Genomic DNA, 18,718 nt, shown 5'->3' on the forward strand with positions numbered 1-18,718 from the left:
CAGACACTAGGCTACTACAAGGGCACTGTGAGTAAAGTTGGCAAGTCGCCCTACAGTTTAACAAGGCAAGTTGAAGATGAACAATCCAACACTGTAAATACTCTTCACACCAGCTATAGGCTACTGCAACTATGGCATCGAGGTGAAACACCACGTTAATCATAATCGTGGACCTATTTTTAACTCTATGAGGTGGACACGTTAAAACGTTACCACTTTGAACTGAATAGCTCTATGTCGTCTATGAGGAGACGACAAGATTCTCACAACTCATCAACTTTCCCACGGCTGTCCCATAGACGCACGGACGGCATCCACTGCCTTACTATACAGTATAACCTCCTGTGAGTGAGTAGTGGTCTATCATTTATTGCCCTAACAGGTCAGCTGAGCCACGTTATGAAGGATTAATCTGAAGTGCCCAATTTTGTGCAGTGCCCTTTGATTAGAAAATGCATCCAAACGCAATTGATTATTGAGAAACCATTACGCACGCAGCATGCGCAAATGATAATGTAGGTAATTAATGTATTTGTGTAAGATGACCCTGCTATATAAAACGTGTATATTATGATGGTTCATGTTCAAATAGCTCAATCCAAAATATAATGCTGTAGGCCTAAGTGTTAGGCTGTATTTACGCACTGCAAATAATTATGACCGTTATTTTTGTCAGATGTCCGATAAATTTGAACCCTTCCGGACATTGGGACCGGCAGATTGAAATCCTAGCGCGACCCCTGGTGTGTGTGTGTGTGTGTGTGTGTGTGTGTGTGTGTGTGTGTGTGTGTGTGTGTGTGTGTGTGTGTGTGTGTGTGTGTGTGTGTGTGTGTGTGTGTGTGTGTGTGTGTGTGTGTGTGTGTGTGTGTGTGTGTGTGTGGGTGGGTGCACGCACGCACACAGTGGTAGAACAAGTACTCAATTGTTTTACTTAAGTAAAAGTTTCAATACTGCAATGAAATGCCCTGTTGCAAGTACAAGTCCGGAATTCAAAATGTGCTTGAGTAAAAGTACAAAAGTATTGGCATCATGCCAGTGGCGGAGCGTCCGGGGAGGCCAGGGAGGCCGTATTATCTGACGGCCGTGCCGTCAGATAATAAATCGGTAAAATCAGGCAAAAATAAGAATTAAACAACATAACCCTAACCTAACCCTACCCTAACCCTAAAACCGAAATAAAGTGACAAAAAGCCCCCCAAAAAGTGACCGAATCCGCGGAAAACCCGCAAAAGTTTGCGCACGCGCGCTTCGCGGGGGATGTGCGGGGGATGTGCGGGGGATGTGCGCGCGCGCGGGGGATGTGCACCCACGCACGCGCGCTGCGCGCGCGTGCGTGGGTGCGCAGGGGGGGCCTGATCACTGCGCTGTGCCTCCCGGCCCGGCTTTCAGTTGTTCCGCCGCTGCATCATGCAAAAAATGTACTTAATGTACCAAAAGTAAAATGACTCATTATGCAGAATGTCCCATTTCAAGTTTTCAAAATGTATAAAAATCTTTTGAAAATAACAGATCTACAAGCTTACAATGTATTATGCGACGCATCGCGACACATTGTGAGCTTGTAGATTGGCTATTTTCAATTTGCCAAAATGTATATAGGGCTGAAGTGGTTAGTGTGTGTGTGTGTGTGTGTGTGTGTGTGTGTGTGTGTGTGTGTGTGTGTGTGTGTGTGTGTGTATTTGTGTGTGTGTGTGTGTGTGTGTGTGTGTGTGTGTGTGTGTGTGTGTGTGTGTGTGTGTGTGTGTGTGTGTGTGTGTGTGTGTGTGTGTGTGTGTGTGTGTGTGTGCGTGCGTGCGTGCGTTCACATATCTTCTTCATTTACAAGAATTCTCTATCGCTCCCCCCGCGAGGAACCTTTCTCTGGGCCCGGGTCACATATGTATCTACTGTAGGCATGTCTGTCCTCTCAAACGTAGCCTAATCACAGCTTACACACGCTTATGTGCACATGAGAACTATGAGAGTTATATAACCCAAGAGCACTGAGGTCATAACAACTTAATGAGGGCTGGCTCAGCTGAAATTCACTTTGAATGTTCTGTATTAATGTTTTTATAATAGCTACAGATTGGCTTCATTCACAAACCACACTCCTGCTAATTGCTCTGATGAGCACAGCAGTGTCACAGTTCATTTACTATAGATCTATCTATCTATCTATCTATATATCAGTGGAGGAAAAAATACTCAAATGTTTTACTTAAGTAAAAGTATCACTACTGCAATGTAGAAGTACTCTGTTACAAGTAAAAGTCCGGAATTCAACATTTTATTGAGTAAAAGTACCCAAGTATTGGTATCAAAATGTACTTAAAGTACCACAAGTAATAGTACTATTAGTACTAAAATGTTTGAAAATATCAGATCTACAAGCTCACAACGCGTCGCGATGCAACACATTGTGAGCTTGTAGATCAGAAATAGCCTATGTATAAAATAGGGCAAAATAACGTGATGATTTAAATCTGCAAAGTAACTAGTAACTAAAGTCTTCAAATAATTGTAGTGGAGTAAAAGTACAATATTTGCCTCTGAGATGTAGTGGAGTAGAAGTAAAAGTATAGTTAATTGGAAATACTCCAGTAAAGTGAAAGTACCTCAAAATTGTACTTAAGTACAGTACTTGAGTAAATGCACTTAGTTACTTTACACCACGGCTATCTATCTGTCTGTCTGTCTGTCTGTCTGTCTGTCTGTCTGTCTGTCTGTCTGTCTGTCTGTCTGTCTGTCTGTCTGTCTGTCTGTCTGTCTGTCTGTCTGTCTTGTCTGTCTCCAGTCTATATGGTTAATTTGTACAGCAGAAATCAACAGCAAGGCAATTCACAGTGCTTTACACAAAACATTAAGCATGTTGAGGCAAAGTGCAAAATACACACATTAAATGTGACTTTCTATGAGAATAAAGTCACCGTGCAGCACAAGAAATGAACCACAAGCCTCAGTGAAAGGCAGCGGGCAAAGCAGAACATAATCGAGGGCTGTAAAATGCGGGCAGTGTTCTGGGTGTTTGTTCCAGACATGTGGTGTATAATAACTAGAGATGTAACGATACAGTAACCGCATCGATGCATCGATTTAAATGTTCAATTATCTACTATATCGATATGCAAACAGCAACATATTGTATTGTTTGACTTTGTATCGTATCGAATCATTTTGCAATGCAAATAATCAATTTATAAGCTCACATTTCTTATGACACACACCAAACAGTAAGAACTTCTTTAACTTTCACTAGCCCCCCAAAAAAAGGAAAAACTTTTTTTTTCTTTTTAAACAAAACATACAGTATATAACTTTTTCTATCTTTAAGGCAATAGTAGGCTGACTTTGTAATGGTGTTAATGTGGCTGTTAAGATTCAGGTCTGAGTCCATGACTATATGCCAAGATGTCTGGCTTTGCTTGTTGTTTGTAACATTATTGATTGAAGCTGAGCACTGACTTTTAATCGTTTCTTCCTCTTGCTGCAAAAAACAATTACTTCAGTTTTGTCTTTCTTTAATTGAAGACGGTTCTGGCACATCCAGTTATTTATTAGTTCAGTGCACTTCCGCAGTGTTTGTATTGGATCATAGTCCCCTGGTAATATGGTTATTTTAATTTGCGTGTGTGTATGTGTGTGGCGTCTGATTAATTATGGTAGCATATTTTCTTGTTTTCTATAATATCTGAGCCAGTGGGAGCATGTTGATGTTGAACAGACAAGGTCCCAGGATGGAGCAAGGCAATAGGAGCATTTGGACCTTTTTTTTAAGCGTCTATGATGTCCAGTGGTGGGAAAAGTACTCAAATGTTTTACTTAAGTAAAAGTATCAATACTGCTATGCAGAAGTACTCTGTTAAAAGTAAAAGTCTGGAATTAAAAAAAAATATTTTTTTTTGTATTATTCTTATTGAACTTTTAATCCTGTTTTAATGAATAGTAAGGCGGGAATTTGATACCAGGATACAAGGGTGAAATTTGGCACAGATGTCCTTCATATGACCCTAATTGATAATCAACCTCTGGCCACGCAAAAATCCTAAGATTTCAAGATGGCCACCACCAGTTTTCAAAATGGCTGCAACTGGGCCAACATTTTGGACTATATCACTTTGCTGGGGCTGTAAATCTTTGATTTCCCCCTTATTTTAATATAGGAGAATATGTTCTGAAGGTATTTCTACCAAGTAAGATAAAAAAAAAATATTAGGTTCCAATATGGCGGCATATTTTCCAATATGGCTGCCGATAAATTGCATAAATGTACATTCACATGAGCTTGTAGCACATGTATTTGTATTAATTACCATACACAGATTTGGTAGCTTTTTAATGACCTAGGGCAACAGACTTTTCAATATGTTCACCAATAAATACAAAAACTTATATATATATAGGGATATTTTCTCAAACAGGTGCTGACCTTTTTCTCTTTCCGTGGAAGGACAAAACTGTATGGCATCTGCTGAACGCATGAAAGAAGCAAAGACCTGATGACTTTGATCCAATAGCTGATGCATTTTCATGAAGGGGGATCCATCTGAGGTCCTTCGACAGCTTTTTCAAGCCAAGTCTTTGTGTCTGGGTAGCTCAGTCTGTAGAGCTTTCACCTTCGGATCACATGGTCATGGGTTCGGTCAGGATCAGTGTATGAGTAGGTACGGTGAGTGTGGCGCTCCACCTCAGCAATACCAGGGGGTCTATAAGACCCCTGCGTTCTCAGCTGATACTGACAATAAGTCTCAGACTTACTTAATATGAACAAGTGCAACTGCTATGACAACAACGTCAGTATCTGAGCTGCGAATCGTGATGTGTCAGATGCTATCCTCTGCAGCTCTGCCTCAGATACTGACATTGTTGACATAACAGTTTCACTTGTTCAAAGACTTGGCTTGAATTAGCTGTGGATTGCCTTTGGAAGGAGGGAAGGATCTCAGATGGATCCCCGTTCATGAAATTGCATCAGCTATTGAATCAAAGTCATCAGGTCTTTGCTTCTTTCATGCATTCAGGGGATGCCACACAGTTTCGTCCTTCCATGGAAAGGGAAAAATGTCAGCATGGCAGACAACTTCTCCAAATTAGGTTCAACACCTGTTGCAATAAATGATAAACAATATGCAAGTCATTGAGGAGTTCATAGTACTCATGTACGATAGAACTTCATAGAAGTAGTTCCTACAAGGAAGTGAATGCAAGTGAAGTGCATTCCAAGTAGGACATATATGGGGCCAGTCACTCTTGTGCAGTCCTGTTTGCCAAATTATGCCAGAAGCTGACACGATGTGGATGTAAAAAAGCATGTTCTGGACACTGCAAATGCTTTAAGTTTGGACTTATCTGCACACCCCTCTGTGGTTGCAGTTGCTAGTACACTGGCCTGTCACTTGCCCAGCCACCATTGTAAATGAGAATGTGTTTATAATGACTTATAACAAACAAAAAGTAAGCACTAAGCTTTACCAAGCTAATAAATCACTTTCAAATGTTCCATAAATGGATTCTGTGTATGGTAATTAATACAAATACATGTACTACAAGCTCATGTGGATAAACCATAAGCAGATGCACATTTCTGCAATTTATCGGCAGCCATATTGGAAAACATGCCGCCATATTGGAACCTAATGTTATTTTTTTATCGTACTTGGTAGAAATACCTCCAGAACATATTCTCATATATTAAAATAAGCCCCAGCAAAGTGATATAGTCCAAAACATTGGCCCAGTTGCAGCCATTTTGAAAACTGGTGGTGGCCATCTTGAAATCTTAGGATTTTTGCGTGGCCAGAGGTTGATTATCAATTAGGGTCATATGAAGGACATCTGTGCCAAATTTCACGCTTGTATCACCAAGTGCACTATCGTGTATTGAAAACGGCATATTCCCGCCTTACTAGAACTCTCCCATGAAGGAAAGGATTCCAAATAAGCCGGCTTCTTCCTTTCCTTGCACAGCAACTTGTCTTTCAATATGTATTGTTTCTATATTTGTTATAACAATGTGCTAATAAACTAAACTAAACTAAACTAAAATGTATTTTAACATACATTAGGTCTACAGTATATCATTCTATACGGCTGTTTTCTTCTCTTCAATTTATTTTTACCAGGAACAATAACAGATTATATTTCAGTTTTCTGTTGTTGTTGATATTTTATGTATCTCTTTACATTTCAGTTAATTGCGGTTATCTTGTCCGAAACGGTTAGTGACACACATTTCGGTTGAACGGTTTAACGGTCCCATCTCTGATCGATAATGTATCAATATTGTGATATGAGACTAGACATTGTCTGGGAGTAATACATTGTGTAAGATTGTACTATGGCAACGCGTTGTGAGCGTGTAGATCGGCTATTTTCGTCCAATGTTCCACCCATGCGTGCGTCTCAACACATCCTTCAGCCAGTGATGTGCATATAGCATTTAATATTTTACTGGCCCAGATCGTTCAACCTTCAACCTTCAAATGCAATGTTGCCATTTGATGAATTCGGCTGTCTTAATTGCACCCACAGAGAAGTCAAGTCGGGCAGGGAAAGTCCAAGATAGGCAAGATAAACGCTTTGACATCCACACGTCGTGTCCAATTCATCTTCAAAAGAATGACTCCCATTTCCATTATTTATTACCGCTGATTAGGAAAATCATGTGGAATACTACTCTCTCTCTCTCTCTCTCTCTCTCTCTCTCTCTCTCTCCCTCTCCCTCTCCCTCTCTCTCTCTCTCTATCTCTATCTCTATCGCTCTCGCTCTCGCTCTCGCTCTCGCTCTCTCTATCTCTCTCTCTCTCTCTCTCTCCCTCTCCCTCTCTCTCTCCCTCTACATGGGTGTGTCACAGAAGCCAGGCTATAAAGCTGTTGGCAGGTCGATCAAAGACAAAGAATCTCTAACGCCTACAAATCCCCCTGATACGTGTGAACTGTGATCTGCACACTGTTCATGTTTTCATCCCGGTGTCTTTTATTTCAACATGTTCATCTGCTTTAAAACCCATTTCACTGTCTGGCACCTCGCATTTCGTCTCTGTCGGGTGGAAACCTCACACGTCTGAAAACGCTACTTTTCACGATTATAATTCAAATGCAGCAAAAATAGCTGAAGCGTTTAGAGCTTGTAGATCAGCAATTTTTTGGCTGCTTTCGTGTGAAACTGTTGTATGATGAAGTAGGGTATTCATTTACGGGGGGTGGGGGGGGGGGAGTTAGGGGAATGGAGATATGAGGTTTCTGCCCAACAGCAACGATTTTGTTATCAGCTGGAATTATTATTCTGACAGTTGGGTCAGCATGTTTTTTTTTTTTAGATTTTCTGTGAAATGTGTAATTAATACAGACACATTTTGTCTGTCAGTCTCTCTCTCTCTGTCTCTCTCTCTCTCACTCTCTCTCTTTCTCTCTCTCTCTCTCTCTCTCTCTCTCTCTCTCTCTCTCTCTCTCTCTCTCTCTCTCTCTCTCTCTCTCTCCCCCCCCTCCTCCACCTCCCTTTCTAAGCGTTGGCCACGTTCCATTTCTTTCTGTTACGCTGTGGAATTGGCCTGAGTGTTTAACTCAATTCTTGCACAAAGGGGCCTCATTCCATTTTGGTTTGGTCTAATGCCATTTGTTCTGTATAGGGTGGGACTAATTACATTTCTTTGTGTCATTCTGTATTACATTGTTGTTCTCTTGTGAATTGGGTCCATTTCTCACCGTCTCATTGTGGGACCACAGGGGTGTTAATCCACTGGCTCTCAACGTCCAGGTCCGGGGACCACTAAGGGGTCCGTCCCAATTTACCCTTAACTCACTCAGTTCCATTGACGTTTTTCATGTGTTTTTTCCCAAACCCTCCGTGTCAATGACGTGTTTTCTGTCATCTGAGTGATCACTTTAACTTTCAACTCACAAGGATCCGGAAACAACGTCATCCAAAGATTTCCGCCTCCGTCCACTTCCTGTTTAGGTTTTACATGGAATCTTGAGATGCCTTTTTTTGCCCTGGTTTTCTTGAGCCATGTTATTTTCAACATGCTGCTGGAAGAGAAGGGAACGTCGTGGTTGTAATGTTTGTTCTCTGGGCGAAGCACGCGGATACTGGGTGTGTTTACCAATGGCCAGATGAGCGATAATAATAATAATAATAAACTTTATTTGTACACACACACACACACACACACACACACACACACACACACACACACACACACACACACACACACACACACACTTCTGTGGCCAGTTGAAAAGGTAAGGAAAGCGTGCATTTTTGCTTAGAGATGGTATAAGGGGCCGATCACGGTTGTAGTTTTTTTTCTCTGAGCGTCACACTGCTACCGGGTGAGTTTACACACGGTCAGACAAGCGATCATAACGAATATACATTTTCTGTGACCAGTTGAAAAGGTATAAAAAACGAAAATCTCTCGCACTGGGCAAACACAGCCAGAAATAAGTCTGGCACTGAATGAGTTAACACTCGCATCACTGCAGTCTGTCGAGATCAAATTGACCGTTTTTCCCCCCTGAGATTCCATTAGCCACTGTCTTCCCTCTGGGTCTAATGCCTGCTCACTCACACAGCTGGATGCCATCAGGGATACCATTGTCTTTTAAATATTGATTAGCGTTGCTTACGCAACATGTAATCTCACTAACAGCTTACAGGAATGCTTCATTCAGACAGAAATAATGTAAACAGGACTATCTTACCAGAGCTAAGCGTCTGGAAATTGTTGTCACAGTGTGGTGCCTACTATGTTAACGTTGATTCAATCCCCGTTAAGTCCTTGACCAAATATACAGGTTTGCTCCACTTTGAATGAGATACAAAGAAACTAAACTTGTGAAACTGCGTGCTGTCTTTTACATTCTGTAAAAGTGTGGCTGTGAGATGAAACTGCCTTACATCCATATGTTATGTTTAATTTAATTTCATTTCTTTTTATTTTGTTTTGCACATGGTATTGTATCACAGTACAATACAATTCTTATCAAAGGATAATAATGAATTTAATCTAATACACCCATGGGCGAAAAGGAGCAGGAAGAAGAAAACAAATTTGTGTTAATCCCTGCTCCATGTTCAACTTAAAACAGTGTAGATCGCCGCATACAACCAGTACTTGCACTAAAATACAAATTTAAACAGAAACAACAAAGCAAATAACAAGCAACAAATGAACGAATAAACGAGTAAACAAAAAAAGTCAAAACCCATCTTATTCGTCGTCTTCTTATTGTCTAATTATTGTATTTTCATTAAAACAATATTATTGATAAATATGTATACAACCCTTTAAATCGTTGTGGAGAGAATTCCACATTTTGATTCCCATAACTGAGGGACACATCTGCTGCTTTTGTGTGGTCCGTGCAAACTGATGCTTAAAATCTAATTTCCTCCTACTATCCCCATTTTCTGAACTACATTCAAACAGCTTTTGTAAATTAACTGGCAGTGTTTAGGGTTTTGCCCTAAACACAATTAATAACGTCTGTAGCCTCACTAACTCTTCAATACTCTCAGTTTCAATACTCTCGATTTGATAAATAGTCTGTTTGTGTCTTCTCTATTAATTGACTTCATGCATGATTCGTACCGCTCTCTTCTGTAGCATGTATAATGGTTTTATGTCAGTCACATATGTATTCCCTCACACTTCAGCACAATAACTAAGATATGCTGAGATAAGTGAGCAATACAGTATTCACATTGCCTCATAGTCTGACACACCTCTCACTTTATTTCATAGCGCGGCACCGAGTGCCACACTATGAGCTTGTGGATCTGATATTTTTGAAAAACATTTGTGCAAATATTTGAATATATATATATATATATATGTGCAAATATTTGAATATATATATATATATATATATATATATATATATATTTTTTTTTTTAAAGGGAACATGTATAACTCAAATCTTTGCTTCATGCTTCATGCTTGAATCATTTTGAGATGGGGGTCCACGGCCAAATACAAATCATTTTAGGGGTCCTTGACATGAAAAAGTTTGAGAACCACTGATATAGAAACATACATTTTTCAATAAAACTGTAAGTTGATTGGTCGGGACCCCCCGGAGTTCTTGTGTGGTCCCCAGGAACATTTATGAATATTGTATCAAAAGCAGTTTAACCACTTAAACCCTATTTTATACTTCAGCTGAACATTTCCAACAACACTAATCTTAACCTCTGGTACAAAGACCTTTCAGATGGAGGTCCGCGGCAAAGTACAAATCAAATTGGGGCTCCTTGACATGAAAAAGGTTTGGGAACCACTGGTCGAATCCCATTTCTTTTGTGTGGCTCCTTGTTTCAGATCCGTCTGTACGCGCGGCCCGATGCCATTTCCAGCGGAGCGGGAGATTACGCTCTCCACATCACCAAGAGGCTGCTGTCTTTCTACCAGGATTACTTCAAAGTGAAGTACTCCCTCCCCAAACTAGGTCAGTACTTCCTGCCTGACACTCTCTGACCTTATTAGATCGCTGTCTGTTCCTCCGTCCGGGTTACACTCATTAAAGTGTGTGTGTGTGTGTGTGTGTGTGTGTGTGTGTGTGTGTGTGTGTGTGTGTGTGTGTGTGTGTGTGTGTGTGTGTGTGTGTGTGTGTGTGCGCGCGCGCGCGCATCTGATCCAATTAAATATCCCAGACATCTCATTAACCACTATCTCAGGGATTTTTTTACGTCAACATTTCCATTGGATATTTCACATTGATTCATGTTATGTGAAAATCAAACAAATACATTTGATGAGTGGTATCAATAGAATAATCGCTAAGAAAATAACCGATAGTTGCAGCCCTATTATGCTCCTATCGCCACCAGAATGGAGGAGAGTTGCAGAGCCGTCCCAACCCATTAGGAGTCCATGCACACACATTCTTTTCATGAATCCTCATTCAAATAGATCATCCAGATTGAAATGGAATCATGTTTGTGACTGACCGATACTTCAGCTCAAGTCATTTGTTAGTTTCGATACACAGTCTCCATTACAAATGGCCTGCCTTGCAGTCAGTCCATGACTGTGAGGATATCATTTGCAAACGCAAAATAATGTCTGTAGTAATATAACAACATGCTATGTGAGTTACTGTTGCTGTCGGGCAGAAACCTTGTATCTCAATTTTTTTTGTGTTTTTTTTTGGTAAATTCATGCCATATTTGTCGTACAAGAGTGTTGCACACTCATTGATTGATTGAATACTTTATTAACACGATTATTAACCGTACATGTAGTGCGCTCAAAAGTTATGCTAAAAGGATAGCACAAAAAAAACCCGGGGCTTGTTTCCATCGTGGTCCATTGTACTCAGTTCATCAGTAAGACATACAATACGGTAAAAAGCTCCAGTAGTAGCGACAGTTGTATTTACAGAAACAAAGGAGGGGTGGGGGGCGGGGGCAGAGGGTGCTACTACTGGATTTCCACTGCAGCTTTAGCACCGCACCACACCGCACCGCACCGCACCACACCGCACCACACCACACCGCACCACACCACACCGCACCACACCGCACCGCACCGCAACGCACTGCACCAAAATATCTACCGTTTCTATTTCAATAAAGTACCCCCTCACAGTACCCCCCTCCCCTCCTGGAGGGAATCGACGCCCCCTTAGTAATGTAAGGTCATAGGTGGAGGTCATTGCTTCTTGCCTAACAATGTAGATGAGTGACCAACTGTCCTGTATACAAATGCAAATCACCTGTGCAGGAGGACTCCAGCTATTGGTAAGAACCAAATGGACCCTTATAACTGTGATTATAATTCAATATACTGTACATTGTTATAGTGTATTACAACTGTGATAATTACAATACACTCTAATGGATTATAACTGTGATTAAAATACAATATAATCTATTATAATGTATAATGAAATGAAAAAGTTTAAAATGCAACAGAATTACATCCAACATGGGGGTCCCTGCTTCATCTCTCTCTCTCAGCTAGGGGGTCCTTGGTTGAGCGTCAACACTCCACCACTGTGGAGGTAATTAATGTGAGACGGCGTGTCAGAGTACCTGCCTTTGAAAGAACAGCACAGTGTGTGCTAGGGCTTTAGCCCCATATGAATAGTGACCTTGCACCAGGCGGCAACCGCTGGTTTGCAAGGTTGCATGATTCTAATGTCGTGTCGTAGAGTTCTGTGAGACGCGTGGACACGCATCAATACGTTTCTCTCTCACCGGTTTCCGGTGGTGGGAAAAAGTACTCAGATATTTTACTTAAGTAGAAGTAGCAATACCACAATATAAAAATACTCTGTTACAAGTAAAAGGCCTGTGTTCAAAATGTTACTTGAGTGAAAGTACAAAAGTATTGGTATCAAAATCTTGTACAAAAAGTAAAAGTACCAAAAATTTTGAAAATATATGTAATAATGTATATCTGCAAAGTAACTAGTAACTAAAGTTTTAAAATAATTGAGTAAAAGTACAATATTTGCCTCTGACATGTAGTGGAGTAGAGGTAAAAGTACTGAAAACTGGAAATACTCCAGTAAAGTAAAAAATACCTCAACATCTTACTTAAGTACAGTACTTGAGTACTTAGTTACTTTCCACCAGTGGTTGCATGATTCTAATGTGGTGTGGTAGAGTTCTGGGGACTTCGTGGACACGCATCAATACGTTTCTCTCTCTCTCCGGTTTCGATCAGACTCTTATCGTTCACGTCACGCTGTAATTATAATTGGTTGTTTGCTTTGAAATGTCAGTGAGTGGTACAACGCCTGGTTAGAGAGCTGTGTGTCCCAGATGTCTCATTCTGTGTCCAATGTCTCATTCTTTCTGTCTCTATACCGCAGGGATTCTCAACCGTTTTAATTTTAAGGGACCCCCACTTTGAAATGCATCAGGCCACGGACCCCCATTTGATTTTTTGATTTTTTTATCTCTGGGACCCCAATCTGCACTGTCAAATCCCCTCAGGGCCCTTTCTGGAATACACCGCGCAATGCGGAGTATTCCAACAACGATAAACAAACAACTTATCAGGTGCTTAATGAAATAGCATCTACATACCGTGAGCCTAGCTGAAGCGTGGCTTCTCTTAAAAGGAATGGGAACATTTCATTAATGTAACAGCCCTAGACACAGCCAAGACTAATTCAGAGCCCTAACACCACCCAGTGGCGCTGTGTGATCTGTTTGCGCTCAAATGCTTCGGCAATTTTACTAATGCTTGTAAAATTGGCGTGGACCCGCACCCACAATGCAATTTGCGCATGCACTCCGCTACCTATAGCGCCATGCGTTGCCAAGATAGGGCCCTCAGTGTTAATTTGAGTGTACACTCTCAGAGTTACAGACCCATAAGAGTCCTTTTGGACCCCTATGGGTCCCCGGACCCTATGTTGAGAAGTGTGTGTGTGTGTGTGTGTGTGTGTGTGTGTGTGTGTGTGTGTGTGTGTGTGTGTGTGTGTGTGTGTGTGTGTGTGTGTGTGTGTGTGTGTGTGTGTGTGTGTGTGTGTGTGTGTGTGTGTGTGTGTGTGTGTGCGCGCGCGTGTGTGTGTGAGACAGTGACAGGGGTGGATGGCATTGGGCCAGTAGTTGCTGGTTTTGACAGTTTATTGACAGAGGGCAGAAAATGTAATTCCCTCCAGACATTCAGGCTGGCAAAAGAACAAAAAACATATTTTTCAAACTTTTAAGTATAGTTGAACTATTGACTTTTGATCAGAGAATTTCCTGACATGTATCCTGACTAGGCAAAGGTGGCAAAAGGTGGCCTGTGTCATTTCGGTGTCATTCTCGTGCCAGCAGAGCATGGATTCTCGCTCCAAAAACCAGATCAAACCACAACCAGAAGCCACCTGAAGGAGGAGAAACCCACAAATAGGAAATAGCAACGGGTCACAGATGAGACGTGTTTTGGGCTTATAGATCAGCTTAGATTTCAAATCAGGAGGAAATCAGGAGCTTCTCAATGCGTCAAATGAAGCACCGTTGCAAATCGTTGCTGCATAAACTTGTATGTAAAAAAAATAAAAAATGTTATTATTATTTTTAAAACATTTTAAAGGGGTTAAAATAGCCGATTTACAAACTCACAACACGTTGCGTTGTGACGCACTGTGAGTTGGTAGATCTGCTATTTTCACTAATTTTATGTGACACTCTTGGAATAAAAACATAAAATGTTGAAATAAATTGTGATTATTATCATCATTATCAGTATCAGTATCAGTATCAGTATCAGTATTAGTATTAGTATTAGTATTAATATTAATATTAGTATTTTATCATGTATTATTTAACATTCTAATAATGCTGGACATTCTGGCCAGGAATTTTATATCCTAGCGCAACCTCTTTGTGTGTGTGTGTATGTGTGTGTGTGCGCGTGCGTTCGCGTGTGGCGCGTGCGTGTGCGCTGTACTGTGTGTGTGTGTGTGTGTGTGTGGGGGGGGGCTTACTTGTGTTAGTGGAACTGAATACCCAGGGACCCCTCAAGTGGCATGGACTAAAACGTGTGCTCTAGTCTATGATTTGTGTGCATAATAAATAAACTAATATAGGCGTGATGAATGGATTGAGAAACGGAATGTTTTCATCCATGACAGGCATATCAGAAGTTCTCCTTCCCTCGGGTGATGTGCCCCCTCCTTGTTAAGATGTAAATGGGTTTTAGATCATTAGCCCACCCTGGTCTAATGGCTCTGACTGCTGGACTGCTTTAGCTTTAAAGAAGATTAAAGCTAAAGCCCTTTACCCACTGGACAAAAAAAAACAGCCATAATAACATCTGGCCTTTGACGCCTTTTGTGAGCTTGTAGATTGGATTAGATTTTTGGGACACCAGGGTTTTTAGACAATGCCACTGCAGTAGGCACGGGCAGAGATATGATATGATGAAACATATTGACAGTATAATATTCAATGTTCAATCATTAATTGCACAAACCAACTTAGAGTTGATTAGGAATTTATCTCAGTGTGCTCAGAGATAACAACAACAATGATAAACTAATGCTTGCGATTGGGTGAACAAACGTACTAGTGTATAGTTCCAAACATTACTGTATAGTTCCAAACACTGCTGTATAGTTCCAAACACTACTGTATAGTTCCAAAAACTACTGTATAGTTTCAAACATTACTGTATAGTTCCAAACACTACTGTATAGTTCCAAACACTACTGTATAGTTCCAAAAACTACTGTATAGTTTCAAACATTACTGTATAGTTCCAAAAATGCATAGTTCCAAAGACTAGTGTACGTACCTCGTGTTTACCTTGCTTACTGTAAGTCGCTCTGGATTAAGAGTGTCTGCTAAATGCCTACATTTTAAATTGTGTATAGTTCCAAACATTACTGTATAATTCCAACAATTACTGTATAGTTCCAAACACTATAGTGTTTGGAACTATACAGTAGTATTTGGAACAATACAGTATACTGTATTGTTCCAAATACTACTGTATAGTTCCAAACACTACTATAGTTCCAAAGACTATGGTTCCAAACACTACTGTATAGCTCCAAACACTACTGTAAAGTTCCAAACACTACTGTATAGCTCCAAACACTACTGTAAAGTTCCAAATACTACTGTATTGTTCCAAACACTACTGTATAGTTCCAAACACTACTGTATAGTTCCAAACATTCATTTATAGTTCCAATGTGAAATCTTTATAATAGGTGTTGATGAAGCATGGAGAAGATCCACATGAACGAGTCGCCGTGAGATCAGAGAGTGTGGTAACTCTCTCTCTCAACAGGTCTGGGCACCATGGCTATTTATCAGCTCCAGCTCCGACACAATGCAGGAGAAAGCTTCTCACTGGAGGGTGGAAAAGAAATGAAAGGAAACCAAGGGCTCTACAGTGCCAGTATTTCACTCACATCTGCTCCTTAAAATAGATATGTCCAGACCGGAAAAATAATTTACCAGCACTGTGTGCGAGCAAAGATTACAGCCGTACTCTTTTCAGTCCAAAGTAAGAAAGATTAAACTAACTCCAACTTTTCTTTTCCTTTGGTGGACCCCCAGTGGACCCCCCCCCGCCTCATATGAGAGAGAGAGAGAGAGAGAGAGAGAGAGAGAGAGAGAGAGAGAGAGAGAGAGAGAGAGAGAGAGAGAGAGAGAGAGAGAGAGAGAGAGAGAGAGAGAGAGAGAGAGAGAGATCATATCTGATAAGTTTGGATGAACTTGTATAAACATGACGGCTCTGCAGCACTTTCTTCCAGCCTGTTTGTCAAAATTGGCAATTGACTCCTTACACATTGCCAGTTTATCTGACACAGCAGGTAAGCTGGCAAGGGGAAAGGAGTCAATTGCCAATTGTAGCGGGTTTGTCCATGTTTTAAAACAAACCTTATCCAGTACGTGCTCATTTTGGTGGGAAAATGTGGCGTTCCAACAAAGGAAAGAGAGGAAATTCAGGAAAACCGAACATGACGATAATTTAAAGGGATAGTTCACCCAAAAAAGTACTTTTTTCCTATCGATTAGTCACCCCATGGACACTTGAACGCATGAATATTTTTTAGTTTTTGTCGAATTCCTAAGCCAATAATTAGATGACCAGTGGACCGGTATAGGCAGTGGTTCCGGTAGGAGACACAATGGAGACTCTTTGTGTCTCCTACCGGAACCACTGCCGGCCATCAAATGATTGGCTTAGGAATGCGACAAAAACAAAACAATATCCATGAATTCAAATCTCCATGGGGTGACTAATCGATAGGGGGTGAACTATCCCTGTAAGATGGCTATAATTTGAGAACGGTATGTTTGTGTGATAGGCTAGATTGCTGCCAGTGTGAGCAGGCTATCTTGCAGATACCTTTTTTGCACATTTGCATAATAGTACCTTTTTCTCTTCCTCTACCTTTCTCTCCCTCTCTCAGAAGAGTCTCTCAGAAGTGCCCTCATAAATAGTTGGACGTGAGTGTTGAAATTGGATGGATTTTGATTTGAATCGTGTGTACGGCGTACGCATTGTGAACCCCTTCATAATTCCAATATTGTGCCAATAACTGTTTTCTCTGAGTGTAAAGTGATGTGATGCGCCAGACCAGACCTCATTTTAACCCATTACGACCGGGAACGCATCTGTGTGTCATTTTTATATTTCTTTGGCTATTAAAAAATAGCAGATATACAAGCTCATAGCGAGTGCTGCGCTATCAGCTTGTAGATCTGCTATTTTTTTTTAAATCGTGGAAATTGTTTGCAAATCTTTAATACATATATATATGTTTTAAAGCGAACATTTGTAACTCAAATATTTGCTTCTGGGGATTCTACAAATGTCTCCTAAATCTTAAAAGTAAAAAAAATAATAGCAACCTTATATTGCTATAATATCAGTGGTTCTCAAACTCTTTCATGTCAAGGACCACCCAAAATGATATGTATTTGGCCGCGGACCCCCATCTCAACATATTTAGTTCCAGGGACCCAAAGAAGCAAAGATTTGTGTCACAAATGTTCGCGCTATGAGCTTGTATATATGCTATTTTTGAATAGCCAAAGAAATCTAAAATGACACAGACGCGTTCCCGGATTGAATGGGTTAAGACAAAACACACCCATTGGCACTAGACGGGCACAAAATCATTTGGTATCTCAAATCATGCGGGCGCTCGGCATACAAATCGCAGCATGGAAAATGGGCCCAGATGGGCCTGAGAATCACTGAGCTAATTGGTTGTCAGGTAATTGCTAGTTATACTGTAGTTCAGTGGTTTTTCAACCTTTCTTGGATCGGGGCCCACTCGGATCAGGGCCCACCCATCTTGACCACTTAAGAGGCTTAAGTTGTCAGGTGGGCGTGCCTTGTGCATTTCCAGAGCATGTTTATTTGAATGGCCAATCAATCGATTGTGTTCCCGTCTTGGATTTATATACTTTAAAGGTTTATCAAAACTTTAAAGAACACACACAATCTTAGTGCTTTTCCAAATATGTGGGGGCCCACTTGCAATAAACCAGTGGTGTAAAGTAACTAAGTGCATATACTCAAGTACTGTACTTATGTTAAATTGTGAGGTATTTTTTTTACTTTACTGGAGTATTTGCAATTGTCTACTTCTACTCCATTACATCTCATAGGCAAATTTGTACTTTTACCCCATTACAATTATTTGAAAACTGTAGTTACTAGATTTTGAATATTATTACAAAACATACATTACCCACTTCAGCCCTATATATATTTAGAAAAAATAGCCGATCTAAGCTCACAATGCGTCGCGATGTGACGCATTGTGAGCTTGTAGATCTGCTATTTTCAAAAGTTTTTTTTATATATTTTATACATTTGAAAACTTGTGAAATGGGACATTCTGCACAATGAGTACTTTGACTTTTGGTACTTTAAGTACATTTTGATACCAATACTTTTGTACTTTTACTCAAGTACATTTTTAAATCCGGACTTAAATAGCAGATCTACAAGCTCACTCGGTGCCGCGCTATGAGCTTGTATATCTGCTACAGAATATTTCTACATTGCAGTACTGATACTTTTACTTAAGTAAAACATGTGAGTAGCCTTCTTTTCCCACCACTGCAATAAACTAATTTGTACTGGTTTGTTCTGGTTTTAGGTTGAAAGTAGGGGGTTCATAAAACTAGAATGATCTCCCGTGGTTTTGATCCGGCACACTGTAGTGGGTTAGAGGATCCTAAAATAGATGAAAAGAAAAGAGTGAACGGTGACACAGTGTAATGTGTAGGGCTGCTGGAAAACTGAGCTTCATCTTGTTC

General features: G+C 40.5%; 1 protein-coding gene across 1 annotated transcript in view; it reads left to right on the forward strand.

Annotated features, from left to right (window-relative positions):
* LOC308079979 (thyrotropin-releasing hormone-degrading ectoenzyme-like) overlaps positions 1–18,718 on the forward strand; it is a 206,088-nt gene that overhangs the window by 54,005 nt on the left and 133,365 nt on the right. Inside the window, exon 5 of the mRNA XM_080421657.1 lies at positions 10,302–10,428. Coding sequence (XP_080277783.1) covers positions 10,302–10,428 — 127 coding nt within the window. The remainder of the gene's footprint in view (positions 1–10,301; positions 10,429–18,718) is intronic.

Source organism: Gymnoscopelus braueri (genome assembly GCF_963280865.1).
Source record: "Gymnoscopelus braueri genome assembly, chromosome: 23".
In the NCBI taxonomy this organism is placed as follows: domain Eukaryota; kingdom Metazoa; phylum Chordata; class Actinopteri; order Myctophiformes; family Myctophidae; genus Gymnoscopelus; species Gymnoscopelus braueri.